Genomic DNA, 27,364 nt, shown 5'->3' with positions numbered 1-27,364 from the left:
CATATCATAGAAGACATGTCGGGTTCTTCTGCTAGTGGTTTCTATAATCAATCCATTATCACCCTTGATGGTTTCCGCAAATTGGGAACCACATATTTGCTTCAAGATTTACGTCTAATGTCCAAGTTTGATCACATTTGACTTCATCTGTACGCAAATACACAACGGTTCTCCAATTCCAGATCAGTAATGTAAGGAGAAGCGTTGAGATAACGGACATCCATCAAGCTCAAAAAGAAAACTTGTGTTTCCCATAGTCACAAACAATTGCGGTTTGTATTTCCCATAGCCACTGTTCCCATAGTCTAAAAAGGTTGCGGTTTGCACATTCAATCTTCATTGCTTCATTAAAATTAACAAGGCGGTCTTGGTTGCATGAAGCTTTGATGTATGTTGCAAGTTAAATCCAAGATCAATGTATGTTGGTTAATTGTAGGCATTGCTTTTGCGTTAACACGCCTCATTTCATCTTTTTTACTCTTTTCTTCAATTTCAACAAGTATTTTCAATACCCCGTGAACGAATGAGTTTAAACATACACGCATCCCCGACATTTAAGTCATTTTTAATCATGAGTTTACGCCAACCCCGTAAACGAATCCGATATGTCTTGATATTGAGTGTTGCTGAGCATGTCCTCTTTGCTTCGTCCACTAGAACTATTTGTGTATGCATTCTTTTAGTAGTTAAAGCGCTAATGAGGCGTCATTAGAAGAAGTACCCAAACATTCTTTCTCTCTCTCTCTCTCTCTCTCCTCGGTCTCGGGTGGGCATAAGATCCATGAGCCCTATTGTTGGATCTATGACTCCATGGAAGATGTGATTAAGGTAAGCGGTTTGTATTTCCCATAGCTATCGTTTCCGTAGTAAAAAACGGTTGTGGTTTGCACATTCAATCTTCATTGCTTCGTTAAAATTAAAAAGGCCGTCTCGGTTGCATATTTTAGAGAGGCCTTTAAGTACGGATGCTACAGCTGCATTTGGAACAAGAAGTCCAATAATTCGTTCATTACCTGTTGTTGTCTCAACAATATGAATGCACGCAACGAATTTGACAACTGTGACAGCTTATTAAAAGTAGAAATCACCTCCAATCCTTTCCTGGTCAAATCAGACAACATAAAGTTTAAACTTATCTTGTGTTGTAGTTTGGAAAGATGACCGAATAGAGATCTGAATAACAAACTGTGGAGAACTTGTTTGCGTTATCCTTCAACATACGCTAAAATACCCTAAAATACGAAAAAAAAAAAAACTTTAAAATACTATAAAATAGGCAAAAAAAAAACTGTGGAGACGTGTCAGGTTCTTCTGCTAGTGGTTTCTGTAACCAATCCATTATCACCCTTAGTGGTTTCTGTACCCATGATAAAAGCGCTTCTTTAGACGTGTCATATGACTCATGATAACTAGCAGAAGACGTGTCGGGTTCTTCTGCTAATGGTTTCTGTAAACAATCCATTATCACCCTTGGTGGTTTCTGTACCCATCCCCGCCGATAACTAGTAGAATCGATAAATAACTAACACGAAGATCTTTGCGATCGCTAAGGTTTCCATCAACGGACTGATCGGTAACGTTACTCTACTTGTGCTCCGATTTAAGCGGTGTGTTCCGATCAATTTTTATCGACATTGTTAAAGGTGATGAAGAGTTTAGAAACTCTAGAATGATTGTGTTTTTTATTGGAAAAATGGGATAATGGAAAAAACAACCTTATATACGGCCCGTATACATGTGGTAACACCAAAAACTTTGAAAAAAACTCACAAAATAAATTCATTCGGCCGTATACGTTTTGCCGATTGTATACATGTATACGGGCTGTATAACTCTATACGGGTCGTATACTATTAAATCAAAAAACATTATCTGTGCATTTTCCTATTTAAAAACATTCTATACGGGCCATATAATATTATACGACCCGTATATAATAGGGGGTGTGAAAATAAGATATAGGGGGTGTGTAGATAATCCGGACTAAACAAATTAATAGTATAAGTGTCTAATCAACAAAAAAATAATAGAATTTCCTCAAGATACGAAACAAAATTTCTGAATAAAATGCTGGCATTGATCTGATCTATACATAACATTTTAGAAAACCAGATCAAAGGTAATAACAGACGTGGCTACAACTAAATAAATAAAGGATATATGATGAATAAAGTACTCGTTTGATTTAAAAGTTGGATTTGGTGACACTTCAGCACGTGAATATAAATAACTCATACCAACAGAATTAATATGACTTGATGGATATTTAATATCAGTTTGGCTTATAATAATATGTATATGTATATGTAGGGTAGGGATATGGTAAAAAGTGTCTAAAATGTGAGAAGGGTAAGAAGTGTTTTAAACCATTGGATATTTGATCTAATGGTTGAGATCAATAGGGTATAAAAATGTAAATTGTGTTTAAATTAGAAGGACCTTATGTAAAATTGAAGGGCAATAGTGTCTTTTCCAATGTTTCAAATATGGTAACCGTATCCTACACAACCAAAACCCCCCATTAATCTCCTAAAAACTAGCTATTCAAATTTAATTGCTAAATTATATCGATCCTCAATTCTAAAAATACAAAAATATGTAACTGCTGCAAGAAACGTATAACACTATACATCTATCATATAACACTATACATCTATCATATAACACTATATAACACTATATAACACTATACATCCATCATAGACATGCTACCAGAAAAATATAACACTATATAACAATATGCATCCATCATCTAACACTATATAACCAAAGAACATTATATAACACCATGTAACACTATATAAAAAATATATAACACTATACAGTTCTGAATGGTAGTTGCACTGCAGAATTAATAATTTATGGTGTTATATAGTGTTTTTTGATGGTTGCGTTACAGAATTATATAACACTACAGAATTATATAACACCAAAAACCATATTATAACATCATATAACACCAAGTAACACTATATAAAAAATATATAACACTATACAGTTCTGAATGGTTGTTGCACTACAGAATTATAAAACACTACACAAATTCGTAGATTAATTCCTAAATTCGAATTCCTATAATAAAGGGTGGCGATTATTTTGGGCAGTTATCTTTTAATCAATTAATTGAAAGAAATAGAAAATTACTAATTCACCCTTTTGAATTAATTTAGATATAGGACACTTGTCATCACCACATTATTTCTCACCCTTTTCACAAAAGTAGGACTTTATACAGGATATGTATATGTTTACAAGATATAATTTCTTAATATAATAACTTTTTAATTGACAGATACCGTTTATATCTTTGGAACATTCCATCTTTGTTGGTTATGTATAAATATAGGAGGATAGTTCATAGTTGGCCAATCCGTTTATACCATACATGAGATTTTTTATTAAAATATCGGAAACGTATCGATACAGTCTAATCATAAACAGTACCGGTACCAATATTAATTTTCTTTTGAATTTTGGTATTGGTAAATAACGGTATTGGTACCGCTATTTTTACGATAAAAACGCTATCAGGGCCGCTAAAATGAAAACTACCTCCAGTTGTAAGAACCACAAGAACCACTTTCTAGCCATTAGATCTAGAAGATGAATGTATGAGATTAAAAGTAGTTAATATTAATATTAAAAGTTTTTTTGTCTTATTATGTTTTTAATATTTTATTGTTAAAGGGTATATAGGTAAAATTGTTTTTTTTTGTCTTTTTATACATATAATTCTAAATTGCCTTTTTTTGTCTCATTCATTAATTACTTTTTGGCTTAATAATTTTTTATTAAGAAACTGATTTTTTTAAAGACTTTTTTGAAATCAGATATTTATGATAATTTTTTTTAAGATTTGTTTAAAAAAAACGTTTTGAAGATCCATTTTTTACGCCCCGTTCTTACGCCAGGCTTTTTCAGGCGTCGTTTTTTTAACGCGCCGACATTTACGTTAAAAACTTTACATTTTGCGTTAAAAAATAAACGACACACGTTAAAAAATTTACGTTTTTCCGTTTTGCGTTAAAAAAAATTATGTTTTTCAGTTTTTACGCCCGGCTTTTTCACGCATCGTTTTTTAACGGGTCGTTTTTGCACGCCGTTTTTTACGCTCGGCTTTTTCAAGCGTCGTTTTTTTAACGCGCCATTTTTTACGTCCCGTTTTGACGCGGCGTTTTTTACATCCCGTAAAATTTTCACGTTTTACGTAAAATTTTTAACGTTTTACGATTTACGTAAAAGTTTTTACGTTTTACGTTAAAATTTTTACGTTTTACGTTAAAAATTTTACGTTTTATGTTTTACGTTAAACTTTTTACGTTTTAATTTTTACGTTAAACTTTTTACGTTTTACGTTAAAATTTTTACGTTTTACGTTTTACGTTTTACGTAAAACTTTTTACGTTTTACGTTTTACGTAAAACGTTTTATTTTTTTACGTTTTACGTAAAAAAATTTGCGTTTTACGTTAAAAAGTTTACGGTTTAACTTTTTTTTCACAAAAACTTTTTTTTCAAAAACGAACGCACCCAGAAATCACAAACTCGGGAAGTGTCTCAGATATATTGTTATCATCATCGACTAGGGGGAAAAAATAAAAAAAAAAACCAACAACATCAAAACAAAGTGTATCTCGAAAAAAAACGGGGTTTGGCTCTGATTATCCGATAATCAAAAGGCTGCAAAAGTGGGGTTGCAGGTTCAAAAAACCTACCCTCCGCCGTCCTTGCTGGGCCATCGTCATCAAAATCTACGGTTTTTTTTTCATCATCGCCGCCCAATCGACCATATCAAACTGATCATCTGACCAGGTTAAAAAAAGGGGTTTGGCTCAGTATCGGTTCGAGCCGCCAACCCAAACAACTCTAAATCTAACCCCCGGTTTGACTGAACCACCGACCCGAAGCTTCCGAACCGGGTTGAACCAAACTGATCATCATTTACACATCATATTATATATAAATAACTGATGAAAAAAAACAAATTAACACAAACTAATTTATGAAGGTTGTCCAAAAAAAAATCAAATTAACACAAACTGAACATCATTTACTCAACATATTCTATATAAATATAGATTGCACTTCATGAATTATACAGATAAACCAACGATTGAACTCCAAGATTATGGTTTCAAAAAACCCCAAATATTGATTATACTTCATAAAAAAACCAAAATGAGATCTAATTCGAGATGTATAATCTCCGCCGTAAAAAAAAATACCTTATGCCGGCCAACACTGTTACGGTGGCGGCAGACGGGGGGGCGGTCACCACTGTACGGTGGCGGCAGACGGCAGACGGGGCCGGCCACCACTGTACGGTGACCGTTTTACCCGATAAATGGATGAAAGGGGGGTGCTGGACACAAAAAGGAGGTGGTGGTTGGTTGAGGCCAAATCAGGACTGGTGGCTACCGTTGTTGCTACTCAACAGACTAACGGCTCCGCCGTCAGTCGCTGCTGCCGTCGGTGCCAGGTGAGCGGCGGCACATCTCCATTCCTGACAAACCCGGTAAGCACCTCCCCACCACCGTCTTCCGACCAACCACCTCCCACCACCGTCTTCCGCCACCGACCAACAACCTCCCACCACTGTCAACCTCCGCCGTCCAACCACCTGTTTTCAGATCTAGAAGTTTTGAAGATGACTATGGGTTCTTAAAGATGATAATGGTTTCAAGAGAGAGAGAGGATCTCTAGTTGCAGGTTAAATTTCAAAAGAGAGAGAGAGAGACGAGAGATGAGATATTTGAATTGGGTGGTTGATGTGAAAGCTTTAAAGAGGCAAAAAGAAACAAGATTAGACATTTGGGTTAAATGACAAAACTTTCCTTTTTCTGATTGGTTAGTAGTGGTTTTCGCGGTTCTTACAACTGGGGATGTTTCTATTTTAGCGGCTCCCTATATGCATATTGTTTATATAATAACAGAAATTTTAGTTAGACGAGTCCATTAGTAAAATTTTAAAATTTTAGATTGTTTATTCTCTGAGATTCAAAATTTCAAATAATCAAACCGAGATTGTTCGCTTACCTTTGCTTCAGCATTCTTCACGCATATTGAAAATTTTAGATTGTTCGCTTTCAAAATTTCAAAGACTTTGTTTTCGTATGTTACTGAGTTACCCCGATCTTATTAACTAACATTATCAATAAAATAAAACATGTTATTAATTAGAGTTAATTACACAAATAGTCCTTGTGATTTAATAAAAGTAACACATTTGAGTACTAACTTATTTTTTTAACAGGTCTATGTTGTATGGTTTCAATTCTGTATTATATTATGTTATATTATAGCATGTTATAATGTATTACTAGGTGGACACCCGTCCGATGGACGCGGGTACATCGTAAACACTGAATGTAAACCTACATTCATATGTAAAATATGATTTGAAATTATTTAATAAATTCACATTCACATTATACTTAAGAATACATTAAACGCATTTTCCCTGATTAACTTTAGGCACAAGAGACATAACGAACCCTCCACAAAAAATCTCTAATTTCACTAACACAGAAAACACAATAATTATAAATATATTATCTAATACATCATTTAGTTCCAAACCAATATATTCCAAACCAACACTGTTCCAAACATAATGTAAAGACAATATGTCACCAATGCACAGACTTTCATTAAAACCAGTCTTATTTTTTGGTTAAATTCATGATGAAAAACCATATAAATGAAAAATACGAACACAAAACAATGTTTAAAATTTGGATTTTCAAAACAAACACATATGCCTTTAGAAACATTCTCCTGTAGAAACCCCAGCATTTTCCAAAGCCGTTAGAACCTTCTCCTGCAAAAACATGATAAAAAAGGAGAAATAAAAGTATTTTCAAAAATTATTAGAACAATTATTATATGAGATTCTGAAAATAGAAGTATGAGATCATACATACTTTCTTCTAGTAGTGATTATTATAACAGTCCTTAGCAAGATCAGCTGTGATAACCACTCCATAACCCTTTGAGAGGAAGCAACTTCAATTGAGAGGAATCATTGCATTACATTCCTGCATGAAAAACAAAATCGATAAATTTAGGTAAAATGGGTTTGAAAGATGATAACCCAACAGTGGAGGATCTCATTCTACAGCTCCGATAAATGCAGGGATGTTCTCAAATAAAGGTTCCTAAATGTTTGAAGACCAACAAAGAATGACAAATGTCTACAGTGCTACTTCTTTGGACATTTGTCGATCTTCAAACATCTAGGAAGCATTATTTAAAAACACACCTGAATTCATCGAAGCTGTAGAATGAGATCCTCAACTATTGCGTTATCATCTTTCAACCACATTTTCCCTAAATTTATCAGTTCTGTTTTTCATACCTTCCAAAGCCACCTATCCGCCTCTAACTCAATACAAAAATTAAAACCTGAATCATTGAAAAGATTTTGTCAGAGTTATGATCATGAAAACAACTGTTTTCAGAAAAGGTTTTAATTCATAATTATAATCAAATGCAAACATTTGACAGAAAACCTAACGAAAGAAGGTGCCCAAAACAACCAAACTTAGAGAAAAAAAGTCCTACATAGTTGCAGTACTAACGATTGTTATGTAATTGAAAAGTATACCTAATTCCATAAAACGCATCCAGTTTCATAAAATGTATGTACTCCTTTTCATGCACATATACTAACTAGAGTGAAGGTGGTAATCAATACCAAGCATAAAAAAATAAAACTTACATGTAATCCTGTTCGGCTTAACTGTTTAACAGCCACTTCTAACCGTTTATTAGAATCTGTGAATAGTGAACTTGATGATCGAATAGATTCTGATGGAGTTTCTGACCGAATAGTGAACTTGTTACCTGATGCTCGAAAAATACAAGGTTTTTTTTAATAAAATGCAGACTATAATTATAATAATAAAAATATGATTTTTACCTTACAAGCAAGCGGAGGCTTGATCACCAACATAAGACTTTCTAAAGTTTTGGAAGAATGTCAAAATGGCCTGATCAAGTTTCCGTTTGCTTAGTTCACAATATCTCTGCCATAAGTTATAGATTAACATGTAGTGGAGGGTTCAAATGAGAAGAAATTTTTTGTAAGAATAAGAAAGAACAAACTTCAACCAATAAGAATTCTTTATTTTACTTCATTTAATTTTTGTATTTAATATGGGTGTAAGGGTATATTGGTAAAATTAGATGGATCATTAATTGTTAGTCTTCCTTTTTAATAGCTAAATAAATTAAATTTATAACTTATTTTCAAAAAAAATATTTTTTCAAAGAAGAAAAAATTTAATTTAAAGTGTAGGATAAATTATGAGGTGTAGGATGAATTACGAGTTGTGTAGGATAAATTTCAAAAACGTGTAGAATAAATTTTGATGTGTCTAGGCAAAAATTTTAATGTGGAGGATGATAGTCTTTATGACTAATTAATTAGTCAAAAATAATAATAAATGAGATGAAAGAAAAACTATTTAATGTTTTACAATTGTACCCTTTGTTCTTTTTCTTCTCAATTTAATTTTCTTCTCAAATGAACCTCCCCCTTAACATGTAACCATTAAATTATTAGTGGACGAAACACAGTAAAGTATCAAGGTCCCTAATAAATCAGCTCTACTTCTCCTTTTATGAAATTCGGTCACCATAAAATGATTTGAAATGATCGAGTCTAAAATTCTATACTCAAGTAGTTTGCTGAAACCTGAAATAAAAAGAATAATTACATAAATAACTCCTAATAGCATTACTAATCAATAGAAGACATTCAACCATGCGATGATGCTATCTTCATTCAATTTTCACTCAGATCTACAAAATCATCATAGCCTCATCTTGAAAGAAAAAGAAAAATGCACTTTGCATTCATTTTTATTCACCATCACAGTCAACCCTAAATGATTCAGGGTGTGATGAATACATAAACAGAATTAACAGTCCAATCAAACCTTAAAACAATTATCGGATCAAGAATGAGACGTACCATCCAGATATCCAAAAGAAAATAGATAAAATTTGACAAATGATTGCAAAATGTCAGACTTGGCGTATATTTGGAGCGACGTTTGCTTCATCGGAAACGCATCTAAGTTACCGGAAAGTGCCCGGAACCCTAGCTTCCTACCAAAACACGCTGGGAGCACCGTCAACCCTAGATTTGTCGGAAAACACCATAATTTTAGTATCAGGTGAGAAGCATCTCATCAACATCATTGACTGAACATGGATTACAGCCAACGCTACCTAGGACAGCGGTCCGATAGACGCGGGTACATCGTAAACATTGAATGTAAGCCCACGTTTATATGTAAAATATGATATGAAGTTATTTAATGAATTCATGTTCTTATTATACTTAAAATTACATTAAACTTGTCAATTGATTAAGTTTAGACACAAGAGAAGCATAACGAACCCACAAAACATATTTACTAACACAAATATTCTTTGTTTATAAATCTGGTCCAAGCCAAAGCCTTGTTTACTAAATCTGGTCCAAGCCCAAGACCTGTTTATTAAAACTGTCCCAAAAGCCCAAGCCCATATGTTGAAAACTAAATATTTAATCAGTCGCATTGGGTTTTGTAAATCATCGATGATTGAAGGTCATCAAAACCTTTACACCAGTTCTATCGATTCAGAGAGAAGAATCCTTGTTTCCAGATAACGAACGGAGATCAATCGATACCGCACAATCATCACCGAAACCATGACAGTATTCTCTTCACCATCAATTTCATCTTTTACTAATTTAGTATATTTGGTTTCTTTGATCGAAAATTTCTTATCATTTGGCTTTCTTTTGAAGTTGTATGAGTCAATATTGTTGTTTATTTACATGTAAATTCTAAAGATTTTGTCTATTACTAATCAATAACTCCTAATAGCATTACTAATCAATACAAGACATGAAAAAATAAATAAAATAACAGTACCTCGGTAGCAACATCACGTGCAGTTGGTCTAATTGACCAACACCCTTGTCAGAATTTTGGCTTAGATTGTGCATAAAGATGACAACACCATGGCTGGAAGAGAGGTTGCATGAACAACTGCCATCCTACAACCTTGCCATGCCATGATGCTATCTTCATTCAATTTTTACTCAGATCTACAAAATCATCATAGCCTCATCTTGAAAGGAAAAGAAAAATGCACTTTGTATTCATTTTTATTCACCATCACAGTCAACCCTAAATGATTCAGGGTGTAATGAATACATAAACAGAAACCTTGCTAAATGCAACTGCAAGTGTTTTTTTTTTCTGGCCAAAAGCCCCTTCCCACCATAATCACCACCTAACGAAGGAAGATATAAATAAGCAAACTATTTATACAACTTGACATACAACTAGAAAATTATCATTCAGTTACAGTTAAAATAACTGAAGGAAACTGCAGAAATGTAACAATAAAACGAAAATAACTCTTCAAAACAAGTAATAAATTTAGCAAAGATAAATGTAAATTACTAACAAAACAACTATCAATTACTGTCATTACCTCATGGCATCAAAATTTATTATTTATAATTTCCAAATTATAAATAATCTACAAATTGCAAACTTATAAGTATTCTACAACAGTAAATGATTCATCTACATAATTCCTCATGTAATCAAATTGCAAATTCAAACATTAAACAACCATAAATTATGGTTTACTAAACTAACACTTATCATCAATTTGCGTTCTCAGATACACATATATACAATCACATTCCACTTAAATAACAGTCCAATCAAACCTTAAAACAATTATCAGATCAAGAATCAAACATACCATCCAGATATCTAAAAGAAAATAGATAAAATTTGACAAATGATTCCAAAATGTCAAACCTAGCGTATATTCGGAGCGACATTTGCTTTATCAGAAACGCATCTAAGTTATCGGAAAGTGCCCGGAACCCTAGCTTCCAACTAAAACACGCTGGGAGCACCGTCAACCCTAGATTTGTCGGAAAACACCATAATTTTAGTCTCAGGTGAGAAGCATCCCATCAACATCATTGACTGAACATGGATTACAGCCAACGCTACCTAGGACAGCCGCGAACGGCAGCCGACAACGATGGTTTATATGTTGCAACAACAGGCCAGGTCTCGCCATCGTAACCTCAGATGATAAAATCATCTTCATCGGTATGATCATCCAGCAAGATTAGATCTGTCCGAAACATAACCGATTTTGACATCTCCGGGTAGATTGAATTTGAAGATCTGAAGAGAAAAAAAAAGAGATTAAAGAAGAAAAAGAAGAAGAAGAGACGCAGGTTGTGTGTGTGAGAGATTAGGGTTAATGTGAGATATATGACATTTTGAGAGGAAGTATGATGATGGTCTTCAGAGACAATAAATGCAAATAACACTTCCCCAAACAGTTCAAATTTCCTCCTAATATCTCTAAACACACTAATATATATGTTATATATTAATACAATATATTAACATTTTAATTGTTATTTATGACATCAACAAAACTTACATGGCATATCTGGTTGACTGACACATAAGCAAACTTACAGCAGCATTACTTCTCCTTTTATATATAAGTAGATACCATATAATATTCTTTGTTTAGTTTAGGTTGACATGACATCACATGATTTAACATAATATAATATAATGTAATATTAATTAAACTAAACAAAGAATACAATATATAGTATAACATGACATAACAAGACATAACAAGACATAACATAACATAACATAACGTAACGCAACGCAACGCAACGCAACGCAACGCAACGCAACGTAACGTAACCTAACGTAACGTAACGTAACGTAACATAACATAACATAACATAACATAACTAAACAAAGAATATAATACATAGTATAACATGACATAACATGACATAACATAACATAACATAACATAACATAACATAACATAACATAACATAACATAACATAACATAACATAACATAACATAACATAACATAACATAACATAACATAACATAACATAACATAACATAACATAACATAATATAATATAAACGGAACAAAGAATCGTAAAAAATTGTTGGTTTAGATATAATAAAAGAGCAAAAATGTGTGTGTATATTATATTTGATATAATATGCAAGAGTTTTGTATTATCATATTTTTTTTTGAAAATAGTTACATAAAAATTATTTAAAAAAAAACTAAACATTGTCTCTACCACAGTGTTTTTTTCTCATAATAGACGTTTGGTAATTGTATGTATATTAATTTTAGAAATATAATTATTAAATATTTTTACGTAGCATATTTTATAATATTATTTCTTAAAAATATAATGGGTTTTTATAGTATATTAGAGTTAATTACATAGATAGTCCTTATGGTTTATTTAATGTAACACCTTTGAGTACTAACATAAAATTATATAAGGGTATTTTAGTCATATTACACCGATTTAACAGAAAAACTAATTGTAATTAGCCTCAACACTCAAAGATGTTACAAAATCAAAACCATAGAATCTGAACCTGTTAAAAAAATTAGTTAGTACTCAAAAGTGTTACTTTCAATAAACCATAAGGATCATCTGTGTAATTAACTCTATTAATTAAAATAAAAGCCAACTGAAAAAAGCAGAATTAATGATTTTGTGCATGTTATTTTTTTTATTTATGTGTTTACCATTCTATCAGTCAATCAAATTTTCAACTAGCATGTTATCCAATTAGCATGATAACAAACAACTTATGAGCATTGTTTTTAAATTAGTATGATAATTCTTAGATCTTGATTAGTCATTGTTTTTAAATGAGTATGATGATTTATACTTATTTGTAATACAATGGTTCATATCTATACGTTATGGAGATTAAGTAAAACAGTAGAAAACACCAAAGCGGTACCCATGTGGTAAAATACCGAAAAACTGGTACCGAATTGATATATTCGGTAAGGTATTCGGTATCCATTTTTCCTTAATTTCGGTATCGGGTACCGACATGGTACTGATCTCATCCCTAGTTTATATGGATTAAGTTTCATTTTTTGTTCATTGGATTAAGTGTAAATTGCATTTTAGGCCCTTTAAGTTTCAGCAATATATCAAATGTTGTCCTTTCACTAATGACATTACAACGAATGTCTTTTATGTTCTAATATCTTTACAGGCGGTGTCCTTTTTGTTTTAATTTATGTACAACGGTGTCTTTTATTTTTGTAATCTTTTTAGGGAGAAAAAAGACCATGTGTGTAAAAAAATTAGAACATAAAGGACAACGTCTGAAATTTTGCTGAAACTTAAAGGACGTAAATTGCAATTTACCCTTGTATTAATTAAGAAAGCTCAAAATTGTATAAAATCTATCTATCTATCTATCTATCTATCTGTCTGTCTATCTATTTATCTATCTATATCATATAATAAAAGAAAATTCATTAAAAACATGTATTATCCGTTAAAGGCATCTATTTTTATGTTTTCTACCTCTCCCTCCTATTTAATTATACATACTTAATCTTTAATTAAATATAGTTATTATATCATCATCAAATAAATTTAATATGAAATTAGCCTTTAATCTTTTAAATAAACTTATATTTTTTACTTAAAATTATATTGCTTAAAATAATTTTAAAAAATGAAGAATAGTGATAATAATTGTTTTATGGGTGAATTAAAAAAAATCAAATATTTACTATGGTTGGATGGTAATAATGGTAAAAATACAAAATGCTAAATAGAAAAATAGGTGCTATTAAACATAACTTAACAGAATCTATAATTGTCACGTAAATGTTCATTTTTAACAACGTATTTTAACGACTGTATATGTTAACAAATTACATTATATTTTATTCTATTTGTATAATACACGAGTTTATTCAACCTTGCAATACATATATATGTTTCTTAACATAACTTTTTTATTAATAATTACATTACATAACATTATATTTATCAACCTGTGTAATATACGGGTTGGAACCTAGTATTATATAAAGGTAAATAGACTTATTTTTAAGTATATTGAACTTTATTTGCATTTATTTTTTTAATAGGAAAGTAGATTTATTTGAAAACACTTTATAGGAAAGGAGATGGTTGCAAAATGGTAAGTTTAATGTTTCTAAAATTTTTTACATTGTATGGTTCGGTTTTAGAATATCGTTGAGCCTCCTTCAATGTGGATATGCAAACTTGACCTTGCTATTAATTTTTTTTGAATTCAAAAGGTGAAACTACACTATTTTCTTTGGGAGTAGACCTTCATGTTGGTTTAACGTATGATGAAGAAAAATATGTAATCTTTTTCATCTTTGTTTGATTTTAGGGTTTGGTTGATCTTGAGGACTTTGTGAAAGAACTTCAAAATAAAGAATAAGTTGTTTAGTCTGGTATCATGCAGCTGAGGATGCAGTAGACATAATAACGTTATGTGCAATTCACACAAGAACATGTTTCTAATGTAAATTTTTCGAAACTAACTTATTTTTAACCAAGACGAATTTGAGTTGAGTTTTGAAGTCAATGTGCAAGGTTGTTTGATAATCTTTCTTAATTGCTTGAGGATGACAATGTATTTTCAAAAGCTCATCTGATAAACATTGAACAAGTTAATCCCAATTTCTTATCATTAGTTACATATATTGTATTATCTATCTTGCTAACTTTAGTAATTGGTATAATCTATGTATAAAGTATTGATGAAATATTTTAGTTAGTTTTGTGTTGGGTTTGGTTTCGTTTGCAATTCTCAAAAAGAAACAAATCATGTATCAAGTATTGATGAAAAAACTTTTCAGGGGTATCCATGTCTTTTTCGAATTAGTAAGGTGTGTTGTCTCTATAGAGAAAACTGTGTAAGAGAAAGATCAAAATCACGACAAATTGACAGGTGACATTTTGCAAACGTCGCAACGGTTTGCTGTAGAAGGCTTATGAGTTGTTTGTTTATGATGTCAAGGTTGCCCTTATCGTCTTCTCGAGTCGTGGGCGTTTATATTTATTTGCCCAACTGGTTGTCTAAAGATGCATAAAAGAGATTACAACATTGTAGGGACTGCACAAACTAGAATATGAAGACAGCCTTATCGCTATAAACAACAGTGGGGATCCAAAATGCTTACTTGGAATTTTTACCTAAGGTATGATTGAATACATATGCTTATTAGGTGCTTGATATTTAGTTAACCTTTTCGGTTATGCTTACTTGGAATTTTTAACTAAGGTATGATTGAATACATATGCTTATTAGGTGCTTGATATTTAGTTAACCTTTTCGGTTATAATTTTGATGATTAGGTTTCATTGTTTCAAGCTTGAAAAATATATGGTTTTTATTGGCTTTATCTCTTTATACTTTTTTGAATTTGTTTAAAAATTACTATAAAATTTGAATTTGAAGTTTCATATTGTTATTTTATAGATTCTTGCGGATTTTGACATCTTCTCTGTTGTTGGAGCCAATAAACCACTGCAGTTAGTTGACTCGAAAGTCAAAGTCAAAGTCAAGATGGGTGAGGTTATTGTAATTAGGTTCGAAGGGATAACGTAGCCCTTTGGTTACTGGAATCTGTATAAGAAAGGCACCTCATTCTCTTGGTAGTTAAATTTTCTTGTGAAACTAAATTATTATTGTAGTTATGACAAGCGACTTGAATTTGACCTCCCGTTTATGTTGATTTGACTGACTCACCATGAGCTCTACCATGAGCATCTGAAGTCATTCAAGCCTCAAAAATTGAGCAGAAGAACTCTCAGGTTTTGCTATTGTGCCTGCTGATATGTAAATCATGTGCCTTTTTCCATTTGATATTTTCATTTTCATTTTGGGTCGAATGTAGAATTTGTTAAAGTATTTGACAAACAAATATAGAATATTTAGTCGACGCCTAGCCAGTCAAACAAGTACTTTATATAGAGTCTTGCTAATCTTATTCTTGATGGTTTTGGAAATCACAGTTATCCAGCCAACTTCAACTGCCACAACTTCAGTAAAAGGACCATCAGAATGGGCATTGACCCTTGTAACTACTCCAAGATTTAATGGGAATGTCACATCTGCAAGAAATTGGTACACACTTATATCTTGGCGTTACTTTCTTATATATTATGCCCCCGATACATGTTATGTTTGGCTATACATTGTTTAGTGAATTTATATGACCGTTACACTATTTTGTAATATAAAACACACCCCCAAATACCGACTAGGGTTGTTAATGGTCTGGTTATGATAGGATTTAGGCCAGACCAATAACACGAATGACTTGGTTTCGGTTTGGCATCACATGTTAGGCTTATTGAGCAAGAAGAAACTTTTTTTCAAAACCATGATGCCACATCAGACTCCACCAGACCCATTCTATGCTTCTGCCTGCATAACTACACCACACAACATGCAGATAGCTCAGCAACAACAAGCTATCATGTTCCAGTAGCAACGACAAATGATGATGATGGGCCCACCCTTAACACAACAAGGTTCAAATCCCTTTGCTAACCCATATGTACTTTCCCCCCACCCTTATGCTTCAGGTCTGTCATATCAATCCTTTAATCCGTATTCTGGTCTCATATGAACATATTCATACTTCATTTGAAGGCAAATCCTTGTACAAGATAATTAGTATAGTAGGGGTCAGCATTGTTCATTATCTGGTACTGGTTCGAAATAATGTTTCGGATTAAAATCAAATTCTTTTGGTCTGCTTGGTATCAGTTGTCACTACTGTTTCTTGGAAAGTATTTATTATCTCAATTATGCCCTACACTGTCACGTTATTATTTTTTTCATGGCACTTGATTTTTAATTTTTTTTTGTGGCTGTGGAACTTGTTGGTGATGTCAGTACTGGTTCCTGGTTCATTGGCCTTAAGGTTAAACATATTGATGACAAAAAGTTTTGCTGTGTATCTTTGGAATACACATACACAAAGTTGCTTTTACACTAAAAATTTTATTGAGATTTCAAAAAGTTTTTCATCATTGTAGTAATATATATTTTTTCAATGCTATTTGAAGGAGTGATTATCTATAGAACTCAAAGGAAAAAAAAGTGCTGCCCAACCCGATTAGATTTGACCAACTACCATCTATCCATATCCACTTTGTCACTTTTACGTGTAAAGTATGTGCTTAAAGTATAGTTTTGTTACGGAGGTGGAGTTCAACATGGTAGTTGTTTTTTAAAGTTTTGCTCTTTTAAGTGTGCTTGCCCACAATTGAATCTGGAACAACGCTGATTACTTTTTATGCAATTACCTCTCAAAAGACTTGCATGAATATCCTTGACGGTATTTTTTTATTATATTAATGTAAATAATCTTTGCTATTTTTGTTTCAACCAAGGTCTCCATGTTCTCGAATCTAAAGCTCGAAAATCTTATTGAGTTGCTTGGTTACTATGTTAAAAGGAGACTGCTATGATTTGGCCACAACAGGGGATGGATATAGGTATCAAGAAAGTCGTAGGACCGTGGTCCCGATGACGGGCGGTTTACATATGGGAAAGTTGTTTCATCAAAGATAACGTGGCGACTGATAATGATTTTATGTGTGGCTAAGTCAAGACACTTGTAGCCGCGATGGTTGGGTGGATACTCGAGGAAAACACAAGGCATAGAACGATAATCCAATTTGTGGATAGTTGTGGAGGGTATGAGAGGGAAGCATAGACACCCAAAAATTCGTAGGTGATCATAGGTTGGACGAGTGAGATATAAGCATTGAGTGGGGGAGTTGTAATTAAGAAGTTTGCTAGGTAGGATATTTAGAAGGTATGTGGCAACTTCCAAGGCATGATGCCAATATGTATTTGGAAGAGACGCTTGAGCTAAGATTGTGCGAATGAGATTGTTGATGGTGCGTATTTTTCTTTCCGCTTTGCCATTTTGAGCTGAAGTATGAGGACACGAGAAACGAAATTGCATGCCATTTTGATTACAAAATTGTTGAAACATAGAGTTTGCATATTCGCGTCCGTTATCACATTGAAATTGTTTAATTTTAAGGTTAAATTGAGTGGTGATGAGTTTTGCAAAAGTGGAGAATGTAGAAAAGACTTGAGATTTGTTAGCAAGCGGGTAGGTCCATAAAAAATTACTATAATCATCAAGAAACAAAATATAGTATCTATGACCTCCACAACTGAGAATTAGAGAGGTCCAAAGGTCATTGTGAACAATATCAAATGGCATAAAGGTAGTATTATAAGAATCAACAAAAGGTAGTCTAACTTGTTTCCCAAAAACACATGACTGACAAAATTTTGGTTTCATAGTACTACAATGAATAAATTGAGATTGTTTTAGAGAATGAAGTAAATTTGATCCTGGGTGACCGAGACGTTGATGCCATATGTCTTGAGAGATGGTTGCAAAAGTGGATGGTGTGGTAAACTTGGTTATTTGCGTAGGATCAAGGGTGTAGAGATCCCCCGGACTATTGCATCATAGGATAGGGGTTCGGGTCTTGAGGTCCTTCACAATAAAACGAAAAGGATCTAATTCAATAGAAACGTGATTGTCAGTTGTAAAACGACGAACATAAATCAAATTTTTAATAAGTGAGGGAGCATATAAAACTTGATTTAATTTGAATGGTGGGAAGGGTGGTTTAAGTGTTTGATTGCCATGCCCAAGAACCGGAATAGTTTTGCCATTACCCACAAGTATATTTTTAAAAATGCCATCATTAAAAAAAGAGGAGAAATTGTCAGGGAAAGGGGTCATATTCGAGGTCGCACCTGTATCCATAGTGTAGATGGGCTGGTCGACTTCAGTTGAGGCATAGCTTGCTGCATAAGATTGTGCCGGGCGCGGACCAAGAATGCCTGCATTGTTGTTTGTAGCTCGCTGTGGAACTGTGGGATAGGGACATGGAGGCACAGTGGACCAAGGAGCCCAAGGAGAATAGTTGGGAGTTGGGTCGGGCCACGTGTTGAAACCGAACAGCCAAGGAGGATACCCGGGCTGAACCGAGGCCTGAGATGATGTGTGTCCGCGTCCCCGACCTGCTGAGCCACCACGTCCACGGTCACGGCCGCAACCGCGGCCTCTTCCACGTGTGGATTGTTCATGGTTTGAGTCCGAACGAGCATCGTAGTGTCCCGAAGTGAGAGTCATAGGTATCCGACGATGTCGGAGCATGGGTATATGAGGATGCCACGAGGGTTGTGCCACGTTAGGACCTGATTTGCTTTGCGTGTTTCAGACATACATAGTCTAGACCGGGTCTCATAAAAGTCTGGTAAAGGACTGGTTTATTGAATGATAGTGGCCGTGCTCTCGTACTGTTCCGTAAGCCCCATAAGAAGTTGCAAAACGAACTGTTCTTCAGTGATAGGGGAACCAACATTAGTGAGTTGGTCATAAATTACCTTGAGTGCTTGGCAGTAGGCCGTCATGGTGGGAAATTGGTCAAGACGAGTGTTGGCGAACTTGTTATTAAGATCGATGGTACGCGTGGCCTTGTTGTCTTGAAAGATATTTGCCAAAGCCGTCCAAGTAGCATGAGCGTTAGTGTTGGGTTTCAAGATGGTGTGAAGAAGATCGGTGGAAATCGTCCCATAAATCCATTGTAAAACAATGGAGTCAAGGCGTTCCCACGACGGAGAAGGCATAGTCTTGTCTTTGGCTTGATCTTTATCGGAAGAAGAAGACGTATCAGCAGGTTTCTTCGGCTGAAGATGATCATAGACATCGTAGGAGATGCAGTGGATCTTGAATAATTCCGACCAAGCAGTATAATGGCCGTTTTCAATGTCTAGGGTAATGGGGATTAGGGCTTTGATGTTGGTAATAGTGACAGCAGGATGAATAGGAGAAGCCATGTTGAAACGATGAAGGAAGGAGGGGAAGAAAACTTGCGCAGAGGAAGAGAGGGGGGGGGGGGAGGGGGCGATGAAGAAGGATCGGTTAGGGTTTAATGGTTTGATACCATGTTATGATTGCAAACTTGGCCTCCTTCATTCATCTATCAATAGTATATATACAAGAGATCATATCTCTTATTCTAATCAAGAGATATACATAATATCATTAGCATATTTACATTCCATATTTATCCATATTCTGTTAGAGACATTTGTGGCTTAAAAATTTGTAACCATGGGATCTCTACATGACAGTTTGCATGGCATGATGCATTTGAATGAGCCCTTATAGGTATGTTATCAGTTATGTTGCATTAAATTATGTATTTCGGTGGTGTTGAGACTCCCGTCAAATAACACTCTTAATAACTTGATGAGTTTTTGTATACAAACTTATTTTGATTCAAGTCGAATGATTAGTTGGTTTATTTTATTGGTTGGAGTAAAAAATGTTGATTTGTTTATTTACTTTTAAATTTCCATAGTGTCCTAAATTGGTGCGTTCGGCCCCAAGCTTGAGTTGTTGTTCACATCCAACAACAACTAAATCTTAGGTTTGATATTCCATCCATTACAGCAGCAACTAAAGTCTCTTTTCAATTGTTAAATTGATGAGTATTATAAGGGGTTATAGCCCAATTTAACGTAACATATTTTGACCCATACTAAAAATGACGTAGCTCGAAAAATATAACAATAAACATTATAAACTTTGGTAAAATTTTATACGAATGAGAATACTAACATAAATACTATACGATATATATCGAAACCGATTGATCAGGGCCGGCTTTGAGAATTCCTATACCCTGTTCGAGCTTGAAAAAACATGCCCTTAGGCCTTAACGAATAAATAATTTAAACTAGTTTTTCATATAACCGTGAACCGTTGTCAAAAACATAGCATTCGATAAACTATACAATTAACAAATACAAAATATAGTATTCAAATGAGTGACATACCGTAAAAACTAATAAGGTAATAGCTAACCAATGAGTCGTGAAGCACTCCTTGCATTCTTGATCGACAAAAAAAGATCCTAAATCATAAACCAACTAATCCTATAATCGTTCATCATACCTGAATTTGACCAAAAAAATAGAACACGGGCCTAAATTCGACAATCATTTCCGTATAAATTACCAACAATTTAGTCTTCAACACAACAAAAAAAGGGCATGAAGTCGACAATAACTAATCGCCTAAACAAGGGCCTGAATTCGACAAAAAAGAAAAATAATAATTAATAACTAATAACTAATAAGGGCCTGGATGAGTGAATTCGACCAAAAACAAAACAAAACAACTGAAGTACTGAACAAGGGCCGATTGATGATTTGGTGTTTACCGCAATACGTGATCCGTGATCGTGAGACTGAGTTCTTCGAACAGGCCCATGGCTGCGTGCAAGACTGAAATCGAAGAACAAAAGAGTGTAGACTCTGTGCGTGTAGACTCTATGAGTTCTTCGTCGAACCAGGTCTCCTACTCTCCTGCTACAGGCGACGTTTCAATATCCAGGGCACTAGTTGCCGCCCGACATGGACGTATTGTTTTTTTTATTAGTTTTTAAAATAATTTGGGTATTGGGCTCTCTAACCTAATTCCAATGGGCTAACTAATCTAAGCCATAATTTGGGTACTGGACTCACTAAACTAATCTCAATGGGCTAACTAATCTAAGTCATATGATTTTTTTGTAAGTGGGCCTATGTTAATATTTGTTTGGCTATACCCTATTAAAAAAATTAAATATATAATATCAGATTTTTTTTAATACTTACGTGCCCTACGAAATCACGGGCCATAACCGGTGGTCCTCCCCGCCCACCTCCAGTGCCGGCCTTGCGATTGATATAACGGAAACGAGTATCGCAACACAAATTGTCACCTCCGCCGTATCGCGCGGACCGCTTGATAATTTATCTTGATACACAACTAAAGTAGAAAAAGAGCTAAATGCCATTTTAGTCCCTGTGTTTTGGGTCATTTTGTCAGTTTAGTCCAAAGGTTTCATTTTTCTCCTGTGGGTCCAAAAAGGTTTCACTGTTGCCATTTTAGTCCACTGGGTTAACTTCATCCACTATTTCTGTTAACAAGAAGGGCGATTCGGTCATTTTATATGGCCGAATTGCCTTTCTGATTAACAGAATTACATATAAAATGACTAAATTGCCCTTCTTATTAACAGAAAAAATGGATTAAGTTAACCCAGTGGACTAAAATGCAACGGTGAAACCTTTTTAGACCCACAAAAGAAAAATAAAACCTTGGAATTAAGACTATGGGGTATGGGGCGGGGGTTGGGGCGTGGGTTGGGTACAAACGACCACGTCACCACCCCGAGTGGGCTTGGGTTTCGGCGTGGCCCCTTGGGCGGGGGTTTCAGCCCAGGCGTTGGGTGGGGCTACGAACCTGACATGGTAGAACCTCGTTGGCCAAGACTACTAGCCATTTTTAATGGTTTATATATATATATATAGGGGAATGTTCATTTGAGAAGAAATTTAATGTGAGAAGAAAAAGAAGAAAGAGCATATTAGTAAAATACTATTTCATTTATAACTCATATCATTAATTTTTAACTCTTTAATTAATTAGTCAACTAATCATTAATTATCCTACATATAATCTACAAAATCTACACATATCAAAATTTTCCTACATAAACCCTACACATTATAGAATTTTTATTCTACACAGTCGAAATTTATCCTACACACCCCGAAATAGATCCTACACAACTCGTAATTTATCTTACACAACTAGTAATTTATTCTACATTTTAAATTAAGTTGTTTTTTTTTTAATTTGAAAAAAGTATATATTTTGAAAAGGAGTTACAAATTTAATTTAGTTAGTTATTAAAGAGGAAGAATACAAATTAATGATTTTTGTAAGTTTACCAATATACCCTTATATTAAAATTAAATGCAGATATTAAATAAAGTAAAATTAAGCATTCTTATTGGTTGAAACTTGTTCTTTTTTCTTTTTACAAAGAAATTATTCTCATTTGAACTCTCCACTACATATATATATATACATATTTAAAAAAATATAATGGTGTGGCTTGGCCACGCCACCCCAGCCACGCCCACCATACCCTTATAAAATTGGGTTCCGATATTAGGTGTCCCATAATCCACGTGGACACACCAAACTCCATAATCCACGCTCACCATAGCCTGCGTTCTAAACTAGCAAAATGAACCTAACCGCATGACCTAAAATGGCATTTAACTCGTACAAAAAAGAAGAAAACAATCATTTCGTTGTGCAAGGGTTGTACAGTATTATGACCTGTCCATGTCTTCTAAAATCCCTTGTTGGGGGAGAACTTTGTGGTTCTCCATCTTGCTTCCCTTTTCTCTTCTTTCTTCAACAATATATTCTTCATACATAAACCCACCCATTTCACCCCACTTCTATTAAAAAAAAAAAAAAAAAAAAACCTTTTTTTTCTTTCCCAGATTTTTCTTTCCCTCTTAATATTCATTCATCCACAGGGTTTATCTCCATTTCAATGATTTGCAAGAAATTCAAGAAAATTTGAGCATGAAAGGGAAAGAAAAGAAAGAAACAAACTTTTGTATGAATTCCCTGTGAAGAAGAGAAGGTACCGAGTTATCTTTATTGTTATTGTGCTTTGATCGACAGACATCGATTGGCATAAGTAACTGGAATTATAGAATGCACACCAACTGTTTGACAAAATGCTTGAATTGATTTATTGCAGGCAAACGACTGCATTCGTTTGGTTTTGTCATTTTTCATCTTCTTAGTTCAGTTTCCACAAGGGGCTTTGAAGCTTCCCCTCTAGTTTTTTTCAGTCATGGGCACCAAAATCAAAGGGGTTTTCAAAGGCTTCAAATTTATCTCACAGATCTTTGGTACCTTTCTTGCTGTATCTATCTGCAAAATGGAAATTTGGGTTTTTTCTGTTTTATAATTTTGATGTATGTGGGTGGATTCTTTTTTATAGTTATGAAGGAGCGTGAGATGGAGATTGGGTACCCAACTGATGTTAAACATCTTGCTCATATTGGCTGGGATGGATCATCAGGCACTGCTCCATCTTGGGTAATTTTGTCATTTCACTTTTGTTTTTTGTTTTTTTTTCAATTTTTTACTTTGTTATGAAACTGATATATAATTTTATATATTTTATTTAGATGAATGAATTCAAGACAGCCCCTGATTTTGCATCAACTTCCATTGGTAATTCTGGTTCTGCTTTGTCCACATGGTCTTCTCAAGGTATTTTATTGCAAATTAATCATTATTAATAATTTGAACAATTTATTTCTAGTATTAATCAATTAGATTTGCATTTTCTTGCGAATTGCGGTATCCGCATGACTATTTTTAGAGGAGGCCGCCGGCTAGAGTTTCGTTCATGATCAGTGGCGAAGCTTGAAGTTTTCGTCAGGGGGGTCGAAAACGTATATACCCAAAAAATTCTATAGAATCGGGGGGTCGAAAACGTATATACCCAAAAATTTCTATACGAAAAGTACATGTACAACACTACTGAACGAAAAGTTCGGGGGGTCGGGCGCCCCTCCCGGCCCCTTATATGCTACGCCCCTGTTCATGATAAAATGTCATGCCTGCGATCAAGGGTTACCACAGTTGGCCTTCGTCGGTGGGTTTCCCCTGAAATTGTGATGAGCCGGGTCACCATCGTTGTCTGCAATCACCGACGTGGGTGGGCTTTTGCCTATGGGTATATCCATGTGACTGGTCTTTGTTGAACGTAAAAAAACCAACATTTGTTTCCCAGAATTTACTAACGGTAGAAACTCATTTATAAGTTTCTACCGTTAGTAAAAAAAAATTATAAGTTATATGAGCATGTTTATAAGTTATAAATATGTTGTTGTCCTCGATCACGAGCGTGGGTGGGCTTTTGCCTATGGGTATACCCATGTGACTGGTCTTTGTTGAACGTTAAAAAAAATTACATTTGTTTCCAAGAATTTACTAATGGTAGAAACTCATAAATGAGCATATTTATAAGTTATAAATATGTTGCTTGTAGTGTCTGTAAATATATATTAAATACCCTATATAAGTAGTAACAAGTTTAGTTGATAGAGTAAATATGCAATAAATTATGTTAATTGTTAATTAATAGACGTTAATTGTTTTAATATATCAATTTGTTTTAAATATTATATCTTTGAGTTTATTATTTATTAATCTCATTTTATTCCATTTCTAGATTTCTTAATCATTAGAGTTAACTGTCATTTTAGTCCCTATGTGTGGGTCATTTTGTCAGTTTAGTCCAAATGTTTTATCTTTCGCATGTGAGTCCGAAAAGGTTTCATCGTTGCCATTTTAGTCCATTGGGTTAAATTCATCCATTTTTTCTGTTAACGAGAAGGGTGGTTCGGTCATTTTTTATGGCCGAATTGCCCTTCTAGTTAACAGAATTACATATAGAATGACCGAATTGCCCCTTCTCGTTAACAGAAAAAATGGATGAAGTTAACCGAGTGGACTAAAATGGCAACGGTGAAACCTTTTTGGACTCGTAGGCGAAAAATAAAAACTTTGGACTAAACTGATAAAATGGCCCAAACCACAGGGACTAAAATGCCATTTAACTCTAATCATTATATATTATATAAGATAATAATGATACAATGTCGGTTGTGATTGATTTCAATTTTGAAACAAGTTTAGAGGCAAACATGGGCCATTTCACGGGTTTAGAAAATTTTCTTGAAGTAAAGATGGATTTTGTCCCTTAGTTTGTCTACAATAATTGAAAGTTGTTGTACCAATGGAAAAATGAGTTGTACAATTACTAACATGACTTGTACTATTAAAAAAGGTGACTCGTACTCTTTCTTGAGATTCTTGGCTTCAAAGAGATTTGGCTTTATATGTCACAAGACCTTTTTTGCTTTTAAAAAATTACATGAACCCACACATGATATATCCAAAATTTTATTGAAAGCAACATTTTTTTTATTTTTGTTTTTTACTCTTTTGTTTGAGCCCATATTTGTATACTTTAATTTTCTGAGCTATTTATTTTTAGGGGTGTAAACGAGCCGGGCCGGGCCGAGCCGAGCCTGACTAGGCTCAAGCTCGGCTCGTCATGTTTTTATGAAGCTTGAGTTCGGCTGGATTCGAGCCTACTTATTTGAGTTTGAGCTCGGCTCACGAGTAAGACCGAAAGCTCGAGCTCGGCTTGAACTCGCTTCAATATCGCGTAAACGAGGCAAAGCTCAGCTCGACAATGTACATGCGTGACTATGTTTATGCGTGATTATGGTTTTCAACATGCGTGATTAGGGTTTTTGAGTTTTATAACGTGCGTAATTTCATCTCGTACACATCGTATGTTAAAGAATAGTACGTTAACCAACCCCTATATAGATATATATATTTCGTTTTATAGTATTTTACAAATCTACAAGATCAAATAATATAAAGATAATAACAAATTTTTTGTGCCGGTTTTGTTTATACACGAGTAGATTTTGGAGAAGCGATGGGAAGACGGCCTGCAGATGATACGCCTGGTGACCTGCCACCTGTAGACCTTCCCGATATACCTAAAAAACAAAGACGTAAAAAGTCAAAGTCAACATGCTCCCCGATGTCATCGTTACCCCGAGCTGCAAAGGCCAAGGCTAATGCGGAGACTATGTAAAGTGACCCCAGAAACATAAGACGGTTCCACTCATTCGACAACCAAAGTTTTTGAAAGGTAACGAGCATATGATATGATGTGAGAAGAAAGTTTTAAATATATATGAAGCATAATAAGGATATATTTATCATGAGGGTGTGACATTAGATTGGTGGAACAAAATGCAAAGCTTTCTTGTTTTTTTTTTTTTCTTATTTTTAAAATTTATTTTTGGGTCTTGATTTGTAATTTTGTCCCCTAACTGGGAATATACAACAAGCCAACTAGGAATCAACATGTAAAAAGTTAGATTCTTTGGTTGTCATGTTGGAAAACTAATCTAGCTTTCGGAAATGATAGCATGTTTGCTTGTATGTATATATACTATTACTTTTCACCGAAACTTCTCTTTCAAACAAGGTATGACTCAAGAATAGTATGATACCTTTAGTTATTTGTTTGGATGAATTGTATGTCAATAGCCTCTCTTGACTTGGGGTCCTCACGTTGCTAGCAGTGGCGGCACTTGAGATTTCCGACCGCGGGGGGGGGGGGGGGGGGGGGGGGGGGGGGGGAACCAGGGGGTCGAAAATGTATATACCCAAAAATTTCTATACGAAAACCACATATATTACACTACTGAGCGAAAAGTTCGGGGGGTCGGGCGCTCCGTTTGCCCCTTTCTAACATGCGCCAATGGTTGCTGGGGGGGGGGGGGGGGTTGTTCTTGATGAATCGTATATAGAAATTGAAATAAAAGATTCAAGTAAAGTGTAGGACAGCATATGTTTGGTGGTTCTTGATAAAGTTGTTAAAGATGTGATAATAGTAAGAAAATGCATGTTCATAGGGTAAGTTTATTTTGGTTTCAAGTTTTAGGAAATTAC

At 34.2% G+C, this 27,364-nt stretch overlaps 2 protein-coding genes across 2 annotated transcripts; one reads left to right on the top strand and one right to left on the bottom strand.

The window, feature by feature from the left end:
- Positions 1-19,212: 19,212 nt before the first annotated feature.
- On the bottom strand, positions 19,213-19,782 carry LOC110942455. Its single transcript, XM_022184235.1, has one exon. The coding sequence runs from the start codon at positions 19,780-19,782 to the stop codon at positions 19,213-19,215; it is 570 nt and encodes a 189-aa protein (XP_022039927.1).
- Positions 19,783-23,141: 3,359 nt separating this feature from the next.
- LOC110939671 (CRIB domain-containing protein RIC10) lies at positions 23,142-26,880 on the top strand. The gene is made up of 5 exons (XM_022181242.2): positions 23,142-23,444; positions 23,565-23,718; positions 23,811-23,908; positions 24,001-24,085; positions 26,323-26,880. Exons 2-5 carry the CDS (start codon positions 23,661-23,663, stop codon positions 26,496-26,498), a joined length of 417 nt encoding a protein of 138 aa, XP_022036934.1. The 5' UTR covers positions 23,142-23,444; positions 23,565-23,660; the 3' UTR covers positions 26,499-26,880.
- Positions 26,881-27,364: the final 484 nt, after the last annotated feature.

This window comes from Helianthus annuus, chromosome 5 (genome assembly GCF_002127325.2).
Source record: "Helianthus annuus cultivar XRQ/B chromosome 5, HanXRQr2.0-SUNRISE, whole genome shotgun sequence".
NCBI classification, from domain to species: Eukaryota; Viridiplantae; Streptophyta; class Magnoliopsida; order Asterales; family Asteraceae; genus Helianthus; species Helianthus annuus.
Note: the sequence above shows the minus strand (reverse complement) of the source record. Positions and strands in the feature narration are given on the sequence as shown.